The following is a 22,463-nucleotide window of genomic DNA, read 5'->3' on the forward strand; positions in this document are numbered from 1 at the left end:
CAGACGTTGCGCTCGTAATACCCACCGCCGACAAGCTCGTGACAGTTTGTTGACTCGGTTGCAGCATGTCGTTCCGTCCATCTCCTCCTCCCAGCGCCCATCACAACATCGACCAACCATGGTCGTAGCGTACCCCGATGCCAATTCCAGCAAATAGTGGTCGAGGTCGTAGCATCACCAACGGGCCGGTTCCAGCATGCCGCGATCGCAGTCGCAACACCTCTCGATTATGGTCCCAACACGTGTGTGACACAGTCGCAGTAACCTTGATGATCGGGTCCAACATGTGACGACACACCGCAACTGATTCTAATACACACGGCTCACATCACCACATATTGCCGACCCCCAACAAAAGTAGGCGTAGGTCCCAGCAAAAGTTGCCATTGGTCGCGACACCACCAATTGTTGATCCTAGCAAAATCAGTTTACCGGTCCCCTGCGAATCAATCACCAGCCGCAGCAAAAACCTTCGTTGGTCGCAGCAGCAGAGGTCGTAGCTCGCCGACTTGTGGTTTCCATCTAGCCAGCACAAAGCATCCCGCTTGCTGCAATGCTGCCGACCCTTGCAGCTCGCGCGACGGGTGGCTCGAGGCGAGCGACGGTGCATGCTACAACATTGCCCCCCCATGCAACGCAGGTGGTGGCATCTCTCGTCAATGGAAAGGGAAGGAAAGGAGGAGCTAGAGGTCACTTTGTGGGAGTGCTTTGGCCACACGCTACACCGAGGACTAAGGAGGTGCCTGTGGCTAAAGCGCACCACCGATTTAAGGAGCACAATACGGATAGTCTTGGAGTTTTGGGGCGGGATAGATAAGAGAGGTGTATTTGGATCAGGGAGCAGTAGAAAAAGAACGACGTGTGGCCACAAACTCGCTGGAGAAGAAGATAAGGTGGGGATGAGCCAAGATATATGCGGGACCTACTGCCGCGTGGGGACGTCTTGTGTGATCTGCCTTTTTGATTTTTTTGGCTTGTTTCCTTTTTGTAATGTGCTTATTAATATGTCGAACTTTGATCTTTCTTCTAATGGTGTCTTGTTCAGGGAAATAAAAGACTTTTGCTAGTCTGAATTTTAGTTTTTTTCATATTGTTCATTGTCCGAGGGTTTGTAATAAGGTTGCGGACGCTCTTGCGCTATATGGGTTGAAGATGGAGCTTGTACCCCAAGCCGTATGGCCGGGTCTTGCCCCTACCTTTGTCCGGTCTTTTGTTGCTAGCGAGGTCGCTAGACACGTTGATTAATGGACTGAAATATTTCAATCTAAAAAAAAGTTTAATTTCGAGGAGCCGTATAAATTATAAGTTTAAAACCGACTTCCACGTTGCTTTAAGAAAAATGGAAAAACGGCTTCCACGAAAAAGAAAGCAAAAGAGAAATCGCGGTCGAGTCGGTCTGCCAGCGCACGAGACCGCGACGCCAACCCGAACCACTTGTCCCGAACCGCGTCTCCTCCTTCGCCCGCTCTCTACACATCTCTTTCCCCCGAGACTAGGGTTCCGGCCCCGCCACTCCCGCCGCCGGCGCCGCCACCCCCTCCCCTCTTCAAGCCATACCGTCCTCTTCATCTCCTCCGCCAGGTCCCGTGGCCCACCTTCGCCGCGGCTCTCTACCACGACTCCGGCCGCGGTCCACCACGACTTCTGGCGGCTGCTCCCGCCAGCTCGCGCACGATCTCGCGCGCGGCTCCCGGTCCGCACGCGCGAGACGCAAGAGCTCGCTTCCGCCTACCTGTTCGCAAGGTATTTTCTAATCAAATACTGCAGTATTTGTTGTACAATCGACTCGTATATGCTGTTGATTGGGGAAGTATATGGTGTTGACTGGAGAAATATATACCGTACACGGGTGCTCAGATCAGATGTTTCCGGTGAGCAATTTGTGTTTGCGCATGGTGTTCCGATTTTGCTGTGATGTATGGTGTGACAGTGAGTAATCTGTAGTTATTTAAGCCATGGCAGCGAGAAAATTATCTTTGATTTTAGCATTTTGCTTAAGAAAAGACCGGCAAAGCAAATACCCTTGTTCTGATCTAATATGGCAGTCAAACCATGCACTAGGACAGAAAATCTAATGCATAGACTTATTAAATTTTTCTCATCAACAGTTAGTTTTTCAGCTATATTGGTATATCCAGTATCTAGTATCTGAAGGCAAATGGTTGATGCTCTAAATTTTTCTCATCAACAGTTAGTTTTTCAGCACTTTCATGTCAGGAAACCAGTTGGATTGGCATATTAGGAAACTGCACATGCAAAAACAGTACGATGGACTTATTTATTGAAGCCTATGGATTAGGATTCTTCTACTTGTATGCTTTAAAGGGTTTATCTGTGATATTAGGTCAGAACACAGGGAGTTAAAACTGATCTGATATCTGTGGTCTGTTTTGCTATTTGTGTTTCTAATTAATTTGAAGAATGGTATTTTATCATTCCTCTATTAGTGTCCCATGGGAAAAACCATAAGCTAGCGGGTGCAATTATTTCTTATAAACTAATTCCCTCCCTCCCTGGTAAGTTCATCTAAGAGGAGCGGAGCATGCCATTGTTTTACTCATGCTGCATTTTGTATTTTTCTCCTCCTATGCATTGGCCCTATTCGGAATGTAGGAACCCATCCGAATTCTGGACAAATTGTTCTGTTCTATGCACAGTTCCTGCATTCCAGACATGTCTCTGGTATAATTACCACAAAATGTTGTGCCACAATATGATAAGAAGTAAGTTGAGGAATGGGCATATCTAGCAGCAACAAATGCTCATGGATTTATTAACACTTGAATTTCAGATGATTTATTTCTGTTCCATGCAGAAGTTCCAGTGTGATGTAGTGATATGATGGATATGATGCTTAACTTTATGGTGTCATGTTTTTTTTTCTTACAGAATACACCAAAAAATATCTACGCCCCAAAATTTGGAAGATCACCAAGAATTAACAGGATAACACGAGTGCTGAATTCTGGAAATGGATCGTGGGCGATATGCTCCACAGCATGGATGGGAGAACAACAGTGTAATTGCAGCCTTTTTCTTTATTAACTACCAAGGATGCTGAAGATAGCAGATCTAGTGGCATGTGATTGCCTTCCGTGTAACAAGCGTTATGTTGTAAATAAATTCAAGAAGCGGCCGTTGCTTAAATGGAATGGATTTACCTGCCTGTTCTGTAGACTTTGCTGCTGACTCAACTTACTCTGTTGAATCTACAGGCACCTGATGGGTATGTCACCATTAATGAGCCAGACTTTAGGTGAGTCAAGTATTTCCTGTTAAAATATGCATATAAACACCAAGTGCTTTTAATCTATACTTAAGATTGGTACCCTTTATTCTTAAATTAGATGTAATGTTTGTCCATTTATATTTGACATGCATTTTCGCTTTAAAGTGCTTTGTTATATTACCATATTCCTACTGCTGAGCGCTAACTCAATTTGCAGGGCTGGTGAATCCTACATTGGTAGGAGATATGTGGATGAAGGCTTTCCTAGTGATCGAAGGGGTGGATTTGGTCCAGATATACATGATAGAAATATGTATCCACCACCACCCTCTGCTGGCACCATGTGGTCTCAGCCTCGAAGAAATTTCGATGACGAATTTGCAACTACAAAAGATTACAGAAGGTACACTTTTGATTTTTGCAATGGGAATATCATGAATTTGATTCCTATAGAGGGGTTGAAAGACTGATAATTATCGTGTTAGTGAGAATGACTGTTAATTTGGTTGTTGTGATTTTTCTGTTCATAGGAACAAAAGGATTGGAAGTAGAGATCGTGGGGAGTTCGGTGCCGAGTTTGAAGACCGCTACCAAGGCGGAGAGGATAACTATGAGAGAGATCATCAATACGGACGCTACAGCTGTGATTCGGACTATGAGAGGAGCAGGAGAGATAGTAGTCGGAGAAGAATTGACTCGTTTGAGCATGAACGTGAAAGAAAAGGGTTAAGTCATGAAAGAGATGAAAGCCCATATGTCCGCCATAGCCGTTCTCGGTCACGTGGGCGTGATAACCGATCAAGATCTCGGTCAAGGTCATGGTCTCCACGTGGCAAAAGTCGTAATTGGGGTCAAAGGGATGGCTTCTATGATGATACTCGCTTTGAGAGAAGAGGAGAACAGGACTGGGATGAAAGAAGGCATGATGATTTGGTGGTGAGGACCGAGGACTGAGGACATACTTATATTTTTCTTTCTTGTTTTAACATACTAATTACATTTGCATTATTACTTGCAGGCGCCATCTGCGACTGTTGTTCTCAAGGGTCTGTCCCAGAAGACCAATGAAGATGACCTATATCAGATTCTTGTACAAGTTCCTCGTCATAAACTGTTAAAAGTGGTTGGAAGTGTATTGTCTCATTCATTTTAATCATTTGGGTCTGGTCTCTTTTAGGCTGAGTATGGCCCTCTTCGTAGTGTGCGTGTGATCAAGGATCGACCCTCCGGCGTGTCTCGAGGATTTGCTTTTATTGACTTCCCTACTGTGGTACTAACCGTGCAAGTGCTCGGAGCTGTTAAATACTGATTTAGACTGCCAATTGCTGTTATGCTCACAAAGATTTGTGTGCTCCAACAGGAAGCTGCCCGCAAAATGAAGGAAGCTACTGGAGACAATGGCCTTCTAATTGATGGTAGGCAGATATTTTCCGAGTACAGGTCTGTGTCCTTACCTTCAAGATGCGGTGCAAATTATTCACATGATACAGTTGTTGATTATGTAACTTCAGAATTGCCTTTAAGCTAATGTCTTTCTGAATTTTTTAATACAATAGCTTTATAATTGTAAGAACTGCAAAGCTTGTACGCTGCTCGAATCAATTACTATGGACACCATACTTGGTTACTGTAGCGCCATAAGAATCTTTGATTGTGGAACTACTGGTTCTCTTTTGTCCCACAATCATCATGTTAGTTCTCACCGGAGCTTGCGTCGATATGCCAAACTGTCAGATGACTCTCTCTTGGTGTACTTTTTCGTGTTTACTGACAAATTCTGTCTGCCCATTAGCAATCCAAGCTAATTGCCAACTGCCATCCACTGATCCAAATTGCATATATGTAGGTGAAATCAAACAAGACAATAATGTATAGTTTATTTGCTGGCATTAAAGATTGACGAAGTAGATTTTGTTTTGTTACTTTGTCATCTTTGAATGCTATTCTTGTATTGTATGTCATTTATTTGTACATGAGGTCACTATTGCAGAAAGGGACATACTGAGGAGATTAAATAGAACATTAACTTTAATTTGTACAGAAACGACTTTTTGAGTCGTTATATTCTCTCTTCTAAAGTTTTTTGCTCTTATATACCATAGTCCTTTTGTGCTCATAGTTATATTCCTTATCTATTATGTTTGTGCTGTAACAATTTCTGCTGACTGTCATCATCCCTGCAGTAGTAAACCAACTGGTGGGATGAGTGGTGATTCTTTTGGACAAGAACATATTACGAGGTCTACCTACGGGCGCAGGACCATATCCACACAATGTGATTGGATATGTACTATATGTGGCTGTATGAATTTTGCCCGCAGAACCTCCTGTTTTCAGGTATATTGTGGTCTCATGTAATGCAAACTACTGTTGTAGCAATTCTTTATTAGGAAATTAAGTTATAATTTACATACAGAAAATGGAAATGTTGGTATTCAGAAAGCAAATTGTGTTACTCTGAAATCTAGTTTGCTTCATTTCCCCCCAGGCCCCAGTCAATGGTGTGATCTACACTTAATTCCTTCCAAATGCAATTTGTTTTCCACTTAGCCTGATTTAATCGCTGAGGGCACCTTTCTTTGTTTTCCCAATTAATCACAATATATCTCTTGACTCTTGTTAACAATGAGTTGCAAAACCTAGTCCGGAAAAGTGGGTGTCTTGTAATAGTTCAATTATCTGTGATTTCTTGGACCTATGTATTCACAATATCTCCATCTAAAGAGTTAGTTAAGAGTCTCCATATGTTTTCTCTTCTGGATGCTATTATTAGTTACATCACCCAGATGTTGGATGGATTGGACTGGACTTCATATCTATGTGAAGTATCTATTTGGGCCTGTTTGGTTTGTGACTATCTTTGCCACATGTTGCCATATTATTTTTGCCACACTTACCTAACTGGAGGTGCTTAAATTGTTAGACACACTTTGGCTTGCCTTAGGGAATCTTGCCACGCTAGTTAATTCTTGCCTGAGGTGTGGCTAGAACCGAACACCCACCTACTTGATCAAACTTGCCTAACTTCAGGTGTGGCAAAGTGTGGCAAGGAACCAAACAGACCCTACATCCTTGCAACTGCAATGTTATCTGTTGTCCACTCCAACTAAATTTATCTTTCGAAGAAAAACCAAATTCAGTTGGACCATTCAGTCGTCCAAATCTCAACAACAGTTGTATAACCTACGTATTTGTCACTGCTTGCATTTTTGAGGGCGTTGTCGTAATGGGTTATAAAAATAAAAATAGAAGGAAGAGAAGAATAAGTTTAAAACCTTGGATCATCGATAGATCATGGACATGTGTAACTCTGGTAACAAAGGACCCTGCTCCTCCATGTCCACATAAATTATTTGCTTGCAGGATGTTTTTTGAACATCAAATCCTGGAAAAACATACCTTTCAAAATGTGTCACCTCTTTTTGGCTCTGCCGGACCAGGTTCTGGTTTTTGAAACCTGGCAATAGCACCGATGAGGTAGTCAAAGTTGTGTTCAATTCAATTCAGTAAGATCTGAGAATAACTCATGTCCCATACTGCCTTAGATACATGGTAACGGGCTAAAGGTTGACAAATAACAGCTGTTGGATAATTACCTGTTTACTTCTAAGTTCGTTGTTGCTCTTGCTTTCCATTTCCAGCTAATTGCATGTTTACTTGTATTCTCACAGTGCAACGAGCCACGTACTGACGATGCTCCACCAGCTGATGCAGCATCTTCCATTCAACCGTTTGGCAAACGGGGGTCTGAAATAGGCAAGTTTGTGTCTTGTTTTTAGAATTACGTGAAATATGTAGTACATTTTGCCTAATTATATACTGTCATTGCAGGTCCAACTCATGTCTTAGTTCTTCGTGGTCTGGATGAAAATGCTGACGAGGAAATGCTTCGATATGAATTTGCTAAACATGCACCAATAAAGGTAAGCAGAAGCTATAAACTCTTGTAACTATAATTGTTTCTTTTCTGTAGAGTTACATGTTGAATTCTCTGCAGGATATCCGGCTTGTTCGGGACAAATTTACTCATGTGTCTAGAGGTTTTGCATTTGTCCATTTTCATTCGGTAAGTACTAGTGGATCACTAGGAGTAGGTTTTATCTGATGTAAATTTTTGACAGTCGCTATACATCCATCTGTGTTAGGTTGAAGATGCCACGAAAGCTCTTGAAGCTACAAATGGGATTAGACATGAGAAAAATGGCCAGGTGTTACGTGTGGCCTATGCTAAAAGCACGCTTGGTCCTGCATCGGTGGCTTCACAGTCAAACAGCCTTGCCGCAGCAGCCATCGAGGCTGCATCATTTGCCCAGCAGGTCTGTTAAAGTAATACATTTTTTGGGTCAAATTGATAAGCCATACTACCTTACAGTTTTTTTTTTTTGGTAGTTAATCAAGACTTTGTCATGCTTTCATGTTACTATCTCCATTTCAAATATAGGCATTATCTTGGTCACTGACATGATCTAAAATACAGACACTTAGCTGTTACATTTTGCGTACACATAATTTTAAAATGTATTCTACACATTCTAGAACTCCATCTACTAGTGTCGGGGTATACAGTTTTTGCCGATTCTATACATGGTCTCGTTATTTACCCTTATTTACCTTTTCGATCAGTATGATGCTGTGGGTTGGGCCCCAAAAGAGTACAATGCTGAGGACAATGTAGACGGTAATTCAGAATCTCAGAAAGATGTTTCTGCTCCACAGTCCGGATTTGTTTGGGATGAGAAATCGGGCTATTACTTCGATTCTTCTTCTGGATTTTATTATGATGGAAATACTGGTAAGTACACAAGTATACTGTTGCTATCTGAAACCTTATCTGTGCAGCTGAAACAGTTCTGCTACACATCCCTTGCCTTTGGAGATGTTTATGACTGAATCTATTAAATTGTTCTTATTTCAGGCCTTTACTACGACAGTAATGTTGGAGTTTGGTATTCGTATGATCAGAAAACTCAACAGTATCTTCCATGTAACGAAAGCAACAACACTAAGGCAACCGGGGACATGGCCAATGAAAGTCAAAGTAATGGCGGTAAGAAAGTGGTGATTTCTGCACCTGCAGCCACGGTTAAACAAAGTGAGAAAACTTCATTGCCTGAAGCTGTTCAAGCTGCGGCCAATGCAGCGTTGGCTGCTGAAAAGAAAGAAAAAGAGAAAGCAAAGGAGATAAAGTTGGCCTCGAAAACTAATCTCTTAGCCAATAAGAAGAAGATGAATAATGTCCTGGCAATGTGGAAGCAAAGGAATAAAGAAGGCCAAGCTGCACATGTTGCCCTTGATGATAAGGAACCATCCAGATCCGTTGTTGACAAATTAAACAATTCATCCAGTGCGATTGGATTCTCATTGAAGGCCAAACCTAAGTCTGATTTTGGAAATTCTAAGGACATGAACTTGGTTGCTGGATATAATTCTCTTGGCCGAGAAACTGGAGGCTCTCAAATACTGGATTCTGACATAAAGCCTAGACCTGTCAGTAATAGCTTAGGAACTACTGTTATGGGTGTCATAAGAGGTTCTGGCAGGGGAGCAGTCAATACATTTCATGCATCATCTGATGCTGGCGGCAGTATTTCTTCTGATATAACTGCAAGCACAAGTGGGTTAATGACAAACACTGAGACACACACTGCTTCCACACCCTTCAAAACAGATTTATCCTCTCTAGGATCATATGCTTCACCTGCAGTTTCTGGGAGTGCTAAGCGACGGTTCTCTGAGGCACCAGTGCAATCACAGTACAGAGATCGGGCTGCAGAAAGACGAAGTCTGTACGGATCATCTTCGTCGCTTCCCAATGATGGACTGGATACAAGTAAGAACACTTTCTTTACTTCTCACCATGACACATTGTACAGTTGTTCCTTCTTTCCTAGACTCATTTGTAGAGCACAATATGCGACGAACAAAATAACGCCCTTACTCTGTTACATTTTGAACTCTTATTTCTCTGTTCTGCTGAGTGCTGACAGTATATCCAGCCTTGTATTATTAGGCCAAACTTGGTGTGGATGGACTCTGTTTCTTGAGCCTATGCAATTATGCATTATAGGACCGATGTTTTCCGTCTTGCTTGTTCAAGATCTGTATTAATATTCTGGAAATTCCTTGTTAAGCTGGTGAATATTCGTCTCGAAAGGGTTCAAGTGAGATGGGATCAATGCCATTTCCTCCAGGGGTGGGTGAACGTTCTGCTGGTGAAATTGACAACACTGAAAATTATGAGGTGATCACTGCTGACAGAGCAATAGACGAAAACAATGTGGGCAATCGTATTCTGCGCAACATGGGCTGGCAAGAAGGACTGGTATGTTTACCTATTTCTCAGCTTTCATCCCCTTGGATGGATTAGTTGCAATTTTCCTTATTAGCATTAACTGCTGCCTGCATCTGATCACAAGTTTTTAGTGCCTTACATAATTTTTTGCTTTTGCTGTTTCTATATTTTTGAGAACCATTCTGCTGTTGCTCTTTTGAAATAAACTATGTATGGCCTCTTATCTTAATAATTGAATGTTTTTCTCAATCCCTCTGCAACTTGGCTCACTTTTTCTTCAATAATTTCTTGTTTGGGTTTCTGTGCGCGGTCACTTGTCAGTTTTGGGTTTCTACTCTTGACTGAGCTAATATTATTCCTTTGCATCTTTTGTTAATTGGATTTTTTCCTAAGTTACTATGGATAATTATAAACTATAATTGACCTTTTAGCTTTAAAAAACATTGAATGGGCATAAACTGTTAGGCACACAAAGTACTGCAGATGGATCAGTTTGCCAATATTTCCTACAGAATGGAAGCTGGGTGTCTTGAACATTCCTTCTGACGTGAGCATGTATTGGTATTTTTTCCCTTGCAACTACTTTGCAAAATACCCAGGGCCTTGGAAAGGATGGCAGTGGCATCAAGGAGCCTGTGCAGGCCAAGCCTGGTGACGTGAGAGCCGGGCTTGGTAGTCAGCAGAAGAGAGCTGCTGACCCATCACTGGAGGCCCGAGCCGGCGATAGCTATAAAACCATAATCCAGAAGAAGGCCATTGCGAGATTCAGGGAGATGTCCTAAGTGCTTTTTTTTATTTCATCATCTTGTATAATTAGTCCGGCTACTCGTTTTTATCGGTGTTAATGTTAAAACCCTCAATGCTGTGTGCATTTGTACTGTTAAATTTCTCTTTTATGTGTCTGGCTCCATAAATCCTGGTGTAATTTAAGCACCGAGCACCAGATTTAATTTGTGTACTCACATTGTTCTGAAACTAGCTCCGTACCTGTTTCTCTTTTCTTGCCTACTTGAATTCAATGGTGTGATACTGAAACTCTTGTGATTTTTTGAATGGGGTTAAGATCTGGTATCGAAATTTACCTGTTAGTGGAAATCGTCGCTTGCGCACTAGAAGAAAGTATGTTGCACGTTTTTTTTTTGACATGAAGTATGTTGCACGTTTGGCATGGTGCACAGCTAGTCTACTGTTGTGTTCTGTTTTCCCCTGAAAAGTTATGTCAAGCAAAAATTAGAATAAGAAACTCACGGGAAGGATTCTCTTGGCAACCATTCCATTTTTATAGTGGTTGTCTAGCGCGTTTATCAAAAAAAAAAAGTGGTTGTATAGCGCAGTTTGTTCCCGTCGGACGGCCAAGATCGTGGAAACTTGCCCCGTTAAAGAAAAAGATCGTGGAAACTTGCAGAGGATTTAGTCATATACTGAGAGAGATCTGGGATTTTGATCTGGTCACACTTTGTTTTTTCCTTGTAAGATGACAACATGTTTTGACTGACTGTTGGACAAAATGGCACAGAATGAAGATTTTCTATATTTCCACGTGTGGGCCCACCCGTCATATATTTTGGGCGAGTCTGCCCTCCATTCTTTTTTCCTCTGGTTCGATCGACTCCTTCGGTACAGAATTGCCCGATCCAAATCACAGGCACCCACTGAGAGTGCAGTAGAGAGAGAGAGGGAGCAGCGCAGCCGCATGGCGACGCTGCCACAGCGGTTCAAGCTGCTGGCGACGCGGTGCGCGGCGGGGGCGCCCAGCCCATCGCGCAGCCCCGCGCCGTCGTACGCCACCAGCCCCGGGTACCGCCTCCGGCGCCGCCGCGGGTCGCGCCTGCGCCGCTTCCTCTGCCGCCGCGTCGGCGGCGGGCTGCCGGAGCCCGCGGGGCGCCGGGAGGAGGACAAGAAGCCGCTGGTGGGCCGCGGGAGCCGCACGCTGAGGGATCTGTTCGTCGCGTCGCCGGAGGCGGGGCGCACCCGCCGCGGATGCAGCTGCGACGCCGACAGCGACGACGACGAGGAGGAGGCAGGGCCCGCCGGCTCCGGCGGCGCGTCGGGGGCGGCGAGCGGCGGGGGCGCGAGGAGGTTCCGGCCCGCCGGCGGGGGCCTGCGGAGCCTCCTGATGCGGCGGAGCTGGCGGCCGGTGCTGGTGGCGATCCCGGAGAGCGAGGGCAAGATCGAGCTCGGCGCCATCGAGGAGTAGATCAGCGACGGACGGGACAAGAATTGCATTCCCCCCGGCCGGCCGGCACGGATCGGAGCGGGAATCTGGCGTCGCTTTCCGCCGTCCGTCCTCTTTTTCTTTCTTGATGATTGTTTGTCTCTTTTTTCCACCTTTCGTAGGCGTCCCTGTGAATACGGAAATAGTACCAGATTACTGCCACACTGGTATCCTAAACTGTGAGTGCACAAGAACAAAGGCAGTGTGTGTCCGGTGATCTTGTCAGTAATAGGAGCACTGCAGTTAGCTAGACAAAGCCAGGTGCAGCAATGCATGATGACTGATGAGTACTCCAGAGTAGAGTTGTAGCTCTGGTGATCTTGTCAGCAATGGGAGCACTGCACTTGGACAAAGCCATATGCAGCAATGTGCTCCAGTAGAGTGGTACTGATGATGTACCTGCCGAAGTGCCAACATAGGTTAACCGAGAAATGTTTACTGGCAAGATAACTTGAACCAGCGTAGTAGCACGTAGAGTGGTAGAGCATTATTTATCTCTGCCACAGTGCAGTACTGTGGCACAGCTTCATTTGTGACTACACACAATCAATGAATCTGTAGTGGATGTGCCTGGGCCTGCCTGCATGCGTTATGATCCATCGGTTTATTAGTTTAACCGACCAACGGGCCCGCGTGTCCAGGTACGTACAATCAACTGATGATCAGCTCAGCTCGGGCAGATATTATATTTTTCGACTAAGCGAGACATGTGAGTCTTTGCACGCTGAAAAAGTAGCACCAACGCACGTTCAGCTGCTCAAAAGATATGAAGAGATGCAAAATCGTGATGCAATCCAATTACCAAAGATGAATACCGTTTTACATGGTTGGTTGCTTGTTGAAGAAAAAGAACTGTTTCTTGCCGGGCTCGCTGGCTCTTGGTCTTGTATCATATCATGTGAGCTGCCGCTGGGGGTGGGGACGACGAGTGAAGAGATGGATCAGCCGGCGCAGTCGTGAGGGCAACCCGACGGCAACCGTTGTTTGTCCGGATGGTCGGAGGTTCCGGTCGGGTACCAGCACTGGGAGCGACAATGCACAACATATCTCAATCTTATCTTTGGTAGTAGTACAATGCATCCCAAAGGCGTCCGACCATGTCTAAATTGATTGTGGTATCAATCGCCTAGGAGTGGGATCACTGGTACGTTGTGATGTTCATGAATAAACTACTAGTACAGTAGAGATGAAAATAGAACCAAAGGTTACTTCAAATGAAAGAAGCCATGCCGAAAGCTGACCTTCACTTGTTTTGTGATCATATCGTGATCGTAGACCTTCTAAACCGGTTATTCAATTCTTCTTTTTAAAGAAGGCGAGAGACTTGCCAGTTTCATTGATTGATTAAGATAAGAAGAAGGTTTAGACCTAAGCTGCGATGCAGCAAAATGAAAAGGTCTACCCTCGCAACATAACAATACTCGGCTTCCCTCTATTCCTTACTAACACCCTGTCTGCCTGGTCCCGTGCTGTTTGTGGTTGCAATGCTGATAGGATCTCGTTGAGCCCCAAAATGCTTTTAGGTTTGCGGCCAAGGTTTGAGAAAAACACCACCTTTTTGTTCCCACTTTCCACAACGATTGCAAGTTTCTGGTTGATCTGTTTGATTTCATGGAGGAATTTCGTCTCCTCTCTGCAGATGAGTCGGCCCTGCGAGACGAGGCATGTCTCTCTCTTGCTGCCTTTGTCAAACTGCAAGGGGTGTTTGGAGACGGTGGGGTAAGTGTCGGGCGGTGTGTGACGTTGATGAGAATACCGATTTCTTCCACGCACAGACCTCCCAACGACGGCGATCAAACACGATCCGTGCCCTGAACATCGACGACAAGATGGTTTTTGGCAACACGGCTAAGGCCGGTGCCCTCCTTTGCTTCTGTTGGAAATATGCCCTAGAGGCAATAATATTGTATTATTATATTTATGTATTCATAATTAAGAGTTTATATTTCATGCTATAAATGCTATGATCCTGGAATACTTGACCAGTGGAAAACTCATATGCACGTGTGAAATAATAAATGGGAAATAATAGGTTCCTAGTCTCTCATCTAAGACTGGTCAAGTGTTGTTGGTCATCTTGTTTACCGGATCTTAGGATATCGTTAAGTGTAACGATAGTCCTAAAACAACATTGAGAATATGACATTCTGAATCGACCCAAACTTGTTTGTTATGCATTGAGATAATATCATCTAAAATCAATTGTTATAACACGGAGTGTTAGCATGTGTTTTTAGTTTCCCAGACCATGAGAATATCGTAGTCACTTCTTACTGTACGGGAACGTTGGTGTTGCTCAAACATCATCTGTAACACGGTGATTATAACGATAACTCACAGGTTCATCGAAAAGTTTGACAAGGGACTAGATAGATCGCGAGTGGGATGTGCTCCTTTGACGATGGAGAGATATTCTTAGGGCCCTCTCGGTGTGACGGCATCAATCATCGTCTCGCTAGACACAGGTGACTATGTCATGAGGATGCCGAAACACTTCAACGACAAAAGAACAAAACTGGTGAAAGGATCGATATAGTTGACTAGAGGGGGGAGGGGGGGGGGGTTGAATAGGCAACTAACACTTTTTAATCTTTTCTTTACCAATTTAAACTTTGCATCAAAGTAGGTTGTCTAGATATGCAACTATGTGAGCAACCTATATGATGCAATAACAACTAACACAAAAGCAAGCAAGGGATGCAACACAAATAAGCTTGCACAAGTAAAGGCACGAGATAACCAAGAGTGGAGCCGGTGGAGACGAGGATGTGTTACCGAAGTTCCTTCCTTTTGAGGGGAAGTACATCTCCGTTAGAGCGGTGTGGATGCACAATGCTCCCCAAGAAGCCACTAGGGCCACCGTATTCTCCTCACGCCCTCACACAATGCGAGATGCAGTGATTCCACTTTTGGTGCCCTTGAAGGCGGCGACCGAACCTTTACAAACAAGGTTGGGGCAATCTCCACAACTTAATTGGAGGCTCCCAACGACACCATGAAGCTTCACCACGATGGACTATGGCTCCAAGGTGACCTCAACTATCTAGGGTGCTCAAACACCCAAGAGTAACAAGATCCGCTAGGGATTAGTGGGGGGAATCAAATTTCTCTTGGTGGAAGTGTAGATCGGGGCCTTCTCACCCAATCCCAAGCAAATCAACAAGTTTGATTGGCTAGGGAGAGAGATCGGGCGAAAATGGAGCTTGAAGCAACAATGGAGATTAGGGTTGGAAGAGGTGAGTCTTCTTGGAGAAGAAGACCCCCTTATATAGTGGGGGGACAATTCCAACTGTTACCCACCACTCAGCCCGTGACCCACGGAAGTACCGCACCAAAGGAGCGGTACTACCGCACGGGCCTGCGGTACTACCGCGACGGAGCGCGGTACTACCGTGGGCGCGGCAGAGCACGGACCTGAATAAAATAGCATGGACAGGGCGCGGTACTATCGCGGCCCCATGCGGTACTACCGCAGGACAGCCACAGGCCAGGCCCAGTAGGCACAGATGTAAAAAATTACATCCGTGACTACTTCCACTGAGATATTGTCGTGCGAAAATCCGACACGGAACTACCACGACCTGGGGTGCGGTACTACCGTGAAGGGTGCGGATGTAAAAAATTACATCTGCCCCTACCTCCGCTCCTGCTGCTGTACCTGGCCAGGCGCCACGGTACTACCGCGCCGCAGCATGGTGCTACCGCGTAGAGCGCGGATGTAAAAAATTACATCCGCGCCTACTACCGCTTGAGCAGCGGCGCCAGTCCAGAACTCACGGTACTACCGTTCCTGAGGAGCGGTACTACCATGGGAGCTCACGGTACTACCGCTGCCTCCTACGGTAGTACTGCTTTGAAGGAGTAGTACTACCGCTAGCCTGAGAAGAGCAACGCAGAGGCCTTCATTTCGCAGAGACAAGTGAGACGGAGGAACACTCCAAAGAGCTAGAGGAAAGGCGGTGCAAAAGGGAACGTGTACATGGTATTCCACCCAAACCTTTCCAAAGCGGACCCCCTCTTAATAGTATGGCTTTCCTATGACTTAACTCCACCGAACCGAACCGTAGAGAAACGCCGTCTTCAATAATCTTCGAGGGGCATCAAATCGTTTTGTGTTTAGTCGTGATATATCTGAAAAGCTCAATACACACGTTTAGTCCGCAAAGGCATTGTCATGAATCACCAATACTACTGAGGGACAAGAATGCCCTTACAATCTCCCCCTTTTTGGTGGATTGATGACAATACAAGATTTGCACAAAGGAAAATAATATAGCACAAGCAAACCCCACATCTCTAGTATATAGACGAGCTCCCCCTAGATTCGTGCTAGAGAGTACGGTGCTTTGGACTGCACGACACGAATACTAGGATCACCACTCCCCCTATATTTTAGAGACAAAGCATATCTTGCAAAGATAAGGCTGACACTAAACGAGATAGTAAATATGAGCATAACATGAATAACACGATATAGCATAAGCTCAGTAAGATAATAAGGTACAATAGAGTGCATATGTCTTACACCATATGATAAACTTAGTCTCACGAGCACAACCAAACCAAAGCAACCAAGTTCAACAGACGAAAAGCAAAGCAAACGATGAAGCACACGCACACACGACACGCAAATCCTACACTCTCTCCCCCTTTGGCATCGAGACACCAAAAAGGCAGAGAGGGCACCTACAACAAGGGTGGTAGCTCAGGCGGAAAAGGACTCCTCGTCGTCAGACTCCGCAGCAGGAACGTACTCCTCCTTAGAATCGGTCCACTTGTAGCCCTGCTTAGCCATCCAGGCAGCCTCGGGGGTGATGTGCCTCTCAGAGCCGCTGGCCACGTCCTCGCCGCACGCCCTCAAAATCCTGTTGTATGACTACCCTCCTTTTGAGCAACATGAGCCTTGTACTGACTCTAGACCTGCATGCAGAAAAGCCTCTTCATCTTGATCTTCAGCTTCTTCGCCCAAGAGGGCTCGGCCGAGGGAGTAGTGAATGCAGAACAATCCGCAACAGCTTCTTCCTCCTCAATCTCCTCCTCATCCATAGCCCTCCTGGTAGCCTCAACAGAAGTGGTGGTGTTAGCCCATTGTGGCTTGATGCGGAGCCTGATGGGCTCATGTCGAATCCACCCTGGAGCTTCAAACTCATCATTGGGAAAATGCTTCTCCCAAGACTTGGAGATCAGGTAGAACAGGTAAGGCCCATAGATGGGGGCCTTACGGTTGAACACGACGAACTGAAGCTCACACCACATGATATGTGAGACATCAAGTGGCTGAGTCTGAGCCTGACGGGCCTCCTCATAGATAAGCATCATGTCAACGAGGTAAGCATGCACCTGGCCCATGTCACCAATGCGTGGGAAGAGGGTGTTCCGGAAGAGCCGATGCATGATGTCAAGGAAGGGATTAAGCACCCATGCTATCTTCTTGTTGGGAAGAGTCTTCGGAACAAGGAATGGCATGAGCTTGTTCTTGTTGGCAGACTCAGAGTTGGCATGAGGGCGAACTCCAACTGGCGTGTCAAGCCCTTCATCTGGAACGTTAAGCAACTCCATGAACTCCTTCCAAGTAGCAGACATCTGGCGACCATTAGTCATCCAAGTCATGGTCCTTGCATCATCGACGCCGAAGTAGACTGATGCAAAGAACTGTGCGATGATCTTTGGATCAAAATCCTTGTGGAAGGTGAGCATGTGCTCAATGCCAAACTGCTCCACTAGATCCAAGGCCTCTCCAAAGTACCCACGATGCTTGTCCTGCCTCATATGATGCATGTCAATGTAGTGAACTTCCACATAGAGGTTCTGCTTGGCCTTGATCACATCCAGATAGATCAGATTCTGCTGCTTGGTCCAGAAGAGATCATTGCCTCACAAGTTAGCCCGGGGATTCACATAGGGATTGAGCTTCCTTCGAATGACAAACTCAGCCTGGGGCATCTCATCCATGCCCATGACGGGCTCCTTATGCTTGCTGGCGGTGGTCTTGGTCCTGCGTTGGGGGGCACTGGAGCCCTCAGGAGCTTCATCTTGATTGCGCAGACGCTTTGACCCTGTGTCACGGCTGGGATTCGAGCGACAAGCAAAGGAACTGGAGCCACCACCTAGACACAAAGACAAAAGGAACACACACGGGAACAAGATGAATCAAAACCAAACCGAAAGAAACACAAAGCATGAGATCTGGACAATACAAAAGGGTGCTGGATGAATCTACGGTAGTACCGGGCAGGGTTACGGATGTAAAAAAATTTACATCCGCTCCAGCCGCGGTAGTACCGTGCCGGGGTGGTACGGTAGTACCGTGCTTGGGGCAGAAGTAATTTTTTACTTCTGGACTCCATGCGGTAGTACCGCACCAAGGTGTGGAAGTACCGCAAGGCGTCAGAACCAGGTGAGGCTGCGGTAGTACCGCTCCAGAAGGAGTGGTAGTACCGCACGGATCGAAAACCGCGATAGAGATCGCAGATCTGGATCTAGAACCTCCGCACGACAATTTCGGTACTACCGTTGATCAACCGGAACTGTTTTGACTATCCAAAGAGCATGCAAACTACACTACCACTCTCCTATGGATCCCACTTGCAAAGATTTAGCCAAAAATCTCAAGAACACCACATGCATCTCCCCAAAACCTAAAAGCACAAGAAAGGACAAAAAGAAGAGGAACTTGGGGAAAAACCTGGGTCCATGGCAAGAGGGCGAGGTGGGGAACGATCCCACCGGTCAGAATCCGAGGAGAGCGACCGGAGACGGAGATCCGATGAAGGCCTCCGGCGCCGTTCTTGGTTAGGAGAGAGAGATGGGGTGGGGAATAGATATGAATGGGTATGGGGGAGTTAGAACTCCCCCTGTCCTGCTCTTAACCCCCACCCACTCGCGTGTGCGTGGAAGTACCATGGATCATCGCGGTAGTACTGCCCGGGCGGAAGTACCGCACGCTGGGCGGTAGTACCGCTCTTTTAGCGGCAGTAAAAAAATTACTGCCGCGGAGGTAGCGGTAGTACCGTGCCCCTGGAGGGCCATGCACTAAACGTAGAGCCACCAACTCCTGCGGTAGTACCGTGGCTCACCATGATAGTACCGTAAAACCAAGAAAGTGCAAGAACACATGAGAGAAAGGGAGAAAAGGCAAAAACAACCTCCAGAAAAAACACCGACCAACTAAGAGGCGAACACAAACGACGACCCAAACATGGCAAGGAGAAAAGAGGCCACACGACAACAGAGACCAACTACGAGACACAACTTCTCCAAGAGGAGAGCGGTGGCCGGAGCCACCTACGTTTGAGTCAATTGGTATGGCACCGCGAAGAATTATCCTTGGGTCCATGACCAAAACTCGTCTTTGAAGCACAAGTACCATAAAAAATGGCTAATGTGAAAGAGTTGATCAATTTATGCATAATGGGGGGAGGGAGAGTTCATTAAGAGAACAACACTCCCCCTATGTCCATGCCTACACCTAAACTAGACAACAAGTTGAGTGAGGTGGGGTGTGCACGGGATCAAGTCACATTGCTCGAATCAATGATATTTAGCTCATGCCTTAACTCGCGAAATCTTGCTTCATCCAAAGGCTTCGTGAAAATATCTGCAAGGTTATCATGAGTGTTAACATACTTGAGCTCGATCTCCCCTCGCCTAATATGATCCCGGATGAAGTGATACCAAATCTCAATGTGCTTCGTCTTGAAGTGTTGCATCGGGTTGAGAGAAATCTTGATGGCACTTTCATTGCCACACCAAAGAGGCACTTTGTCACAAATGACACCATACTCCTTTAAAGTTTGCCTCATGCATAGGAGTTGTGCACAACAACTACCGACCGCCACATATTCCGCTTCGGTGGACGAGAGAGACACACAACTTTGCTTCTTGGAAGACCAACTTACCAAAGAGCAACCAAGAAATTGGCACCCTCCGGAAGTGGACTTCCTATCCACTTTGTCTCCCGCCCAATCGGAATCCGTAAAATGTTCGATCTTGAAGTTTGCTCCTCTTGGGTACTATAAGCCAAAGTTTGGGGTATGAACCAAATATCGAAAGATTCGCTTGACTGCCACATAGTGGCTTTCCTTCGGTGCGGCTTGAAACCGTGCACACATTCCCACACTCAACATGATATCTGGTCTAAATGCACAAAGGTAAAGCAAGGATCCAATCATGGAGCGATATACCTTTTGATCCACCACTTTACCATTGGGATCAATGTCAAGTTGGCACTTGGTAGGAATTGGAGTAGAAGCCGGCTTGACATCACTTAGCTTGAATCTTTTTAGCATGTCTTGAGTGTATTTGGCTTGGTTGATGAAGGTACCTTCTCTTCTTTGTTTGATATCAAAACCAAGGAAGAACTTAAACTCTCCCATCGACGACATCTTGAACTTAGAGGTCATGAGAGCGGCAAATTCCTCATTGAAAGCTTGGTTAGGGGAACCAAATATAATATCATCAACATATAGTTGGCATACAAACAACTCCCCTTTGACCTTCTTAGTAAAAAGAGTGGGATCGATTTGCCCAACCTCAAATCCATGATCTTGTAACAACTCGGTAAGGTGGTCATACCATGCACGTGGGGCTTGTTTAAGGCCATAGAGTGCCTTATCGAGTTGATACACATGATCTGGGAAGTAGGGATCCTCGAACCCGAGGGGTTGCTTGACATAAACCAACTCATTAATAGGACCATTAAGAAAAGCACTTTTCACATCCATTTGTTGTAACTTAAAGTTATGATGGGAGGCATAAGCAATCAACAAACGAATGGATTCAAGGCGGGCAACGGGATCAAAGGTTTCACTGTAGTCGATACCCTCGACTTGGGAGTAGCCTTGTGCTACCAATCTTGCCTTGTTGCGAATGATGTTCCCATGAGAATCTTGCTTGTTCTTGAAAATCCACTTGGTTCCAATGACGTTGTGGTTCCCCGACGGCCTTGTCACCAATCTCCACACCTTGTTGTACTCGAAGTTGTTGAGTTCTTCATGCATGGCATTGAGCCAATCCGAATCTTTGAGCGCCTCATAAACCTTTTGGGGTTCAACACAAGAGACAAACGCGTGATGTTCACAATAGTTTGCTAATTGTCTACGAGTGCTTACCCCCTTTCTTAGGCTTCCAACCACATTCTCCATGAGATGAACTTTGGTGGTGAGCTTGGAAGCGATCTTTGCTGCACGACGCTCTAATTCCTCCTCGGATGTGGAGGGAGGAGGATTAACTTGATTATCTTGAGTGCCGGTGTCGGTATCAAAACCGGCGAATCTCGGGTAGGGGGTCCCGAACTGTGCGTCTAGGCAGATGGTAACAGGAGACAAGGGACACGATGTTTTTACCCAGGTTCGGGCCCTCTCGATGGAGGTAAAACCCTACTCCTGCTTGATTAATATTGATGATATGGGTAGTACAAGAGTAGATCTACCACGAGATCAGAGAGGCTAAACCCTAGAAGCTAGCGTATGGTATGATTGTTGTTTGTCCTACAGACTAAAACCCTCTGGTTTATATAGACACCGGAGAGGGCTAGGGTTACACCGAGTCGGTTACAATGGGAGGAGATCTACACATCCGTATCGCCAAGCTTGCCTTCCACGCCAAGGAAAGTCCCATCCGGACACGGGACGAAGTCTTCAATCTTGTATCTTCATAGTCGAGGAGTCCAGCCAAAGGTTATAGTCCGGCCATCCGAACACCCCCTAATCCAGGACTCCCTCAGTATCCCCTGAACCAGGCTTCAATGACGACGAGTCCGGTGCGTAGATTGTCTTCGGCATTGCAAAGCGGGTTCCTCCTCCGAATACTTCATAGAAGATTTTGAACACAAGGATAGTGTCCGGCTGTGCAAAATAAGTTCCACATACCACCGTAGAGAGAATAATATTTGCACAAATCTAATCTGCTGACGTATTCCGCAGCGTGACATCATGCCACGGCCAAGCCTTTATTCGAATCATTTTACTGTCCCACCTCAGTGCGTTTAGCGAGGTGGTTTCCTTGGCACGTCTTGTTGAAGCAGAGATTGTGTCCCCTTATTTCGGTATCCTCATCAATACGGGCGTGGGTAACCCAACCATGCCATTAATTACGGCACTTGGGAGATAAGAGAGTTTTACCAGGCTGGTGGGGGCACATAGTTTCGTCCGCCCATATAAGGGGATAAGGATCCACCTTTTTCATCTATGCCTTCTTCCTCCTTCGCTTATCCATTTCCGTGCACTCGAGCTCCAGCGCCCAAGTCCGCACTTCCCACCTCAACCTTCTCCAGCCATGTCCGGAGCGAGAGGCAGGTGGATGGCCTCCTCCGTCACGGAGGGGCACATCAAAAAGTTGAGGAAAGCCGGATACTTGTCCAACGACATTGCGCACCGACTTCCAGACGAGGGGCAGCTCATCCCCACCCCCAGGCCCCATGAGAGGGTGGTGTTCCTCCCCCATTTCCTCCGTGGACTGGGCTTCCCACTCCACCCATTTGTCCCGGGGCTCATGTTCTACTACGGCCTGGATTTCCACGATCTGGCCCCGAACTTCATCCTCAACATCTCAGCGTTTATCGTCGTGTGCGAGGCCTTCCTCCGCATCAAGCCCCACTTCGGCTTATGGCTGAAGACCTTCAATGTCAAGTCGAAGGTAGTGGGCGGCCAGCAAGCGGAGTGCGGATGCGCCATGGTGGGCAAGATGCCCAATGTTATATGGCTCGAGGGCTCCTTTGTGGAAACCAT

At 46.0% G+C, this 22,463-nt stretch overlaps 2 protein-coding genes across 5 annotated transcripts; both read left to right on the forward strand.

Moving 5' to 3' along the window:
* Positions 1–1,437: 1,437 nt before the first annotated feature.
* On the forward strand, positions 1,438–10,479 carry LOC119277860 (SUPPRESSOR OF ABI3-5-like). Of its 4 annotated transcripts, none has more exons than XM_037559192.1 (17): positions 1,440–1,743; positions 2,890–3,019; positions 3,216–3,256; positions 3,447–3,632; positions 3,760–4,165; positions 4,248–4,319; positions 4,407–4,499; positions 4,590–4,669; positions 5,413–5,566; positions 6,901–6,985; positions 7,061–7,152; positions 7,227–7,295; positions 7,375–7,545; positions 7,853–8,021; positions 8,145–9,059; positions 9,361–9,551; positions 10,034–10,256. In XM_037559192.1, exons 2-17 carry the CDS (start codon positions 2,972–2,974, stop codon positions 10,052–10,054), a joined length of 2,793 nt encoding a protein of 930 aa, XP_037415089.1. In that variant the 5' UTR covers positions 1,440–1,743; positions 2,890–2,971; the 3' UTR covers positions 10,055–10,256. The 4 variants fall into 4 exon arrangements, with proteins under 4 accessions (XP_037415090.1, XP_037415089.1, XP_037415087.1 ...); XM_037559190.1 differs by having other exon boundaries at positions 1,441–1,743; positions 10,121–10,479; XM_037559191.1 differs by having other exon boundaries at positions 1,441–1,743; positions 5,416–5,566; positions 10,121–10,479.
* Positions 10,480–10,971: 492 nt separating this feature from the next.
* On the forward strand, positions 10,972–11,992 carry LOC119281843. The gene has a single exon (XM_037562263.1). It carries the CDS (start codon positions 11,029–11,031, stop codon positions 11,716–11,718), a length of 690 nt encoding a protein of 229 aa, XP_037418160.1. The 5' UTR covers positions 10,972–11,028; the 3' UTR covers positions 11,719–11,992.
* Positions 11,993–22,463: the final 10,471 nt, after the last annotated feature.

This window comes from Triticum dicoccoides, chromosome 3B, assembly GCF_002162155.2.
Source record: "Triticum dicoccoides isolate Atlit2015 ecotype Zavitan chromosome 3B, WEW_v2.0, whole genome shotgun sequence".
NCBI classification, from domain to species: domain Eukaryota; kingdom Viridiplantae; phylum Streptophyta; class Magnoliopsida; order Poales; family Poaceae; genus Triticum; species Triticum dicoccoides.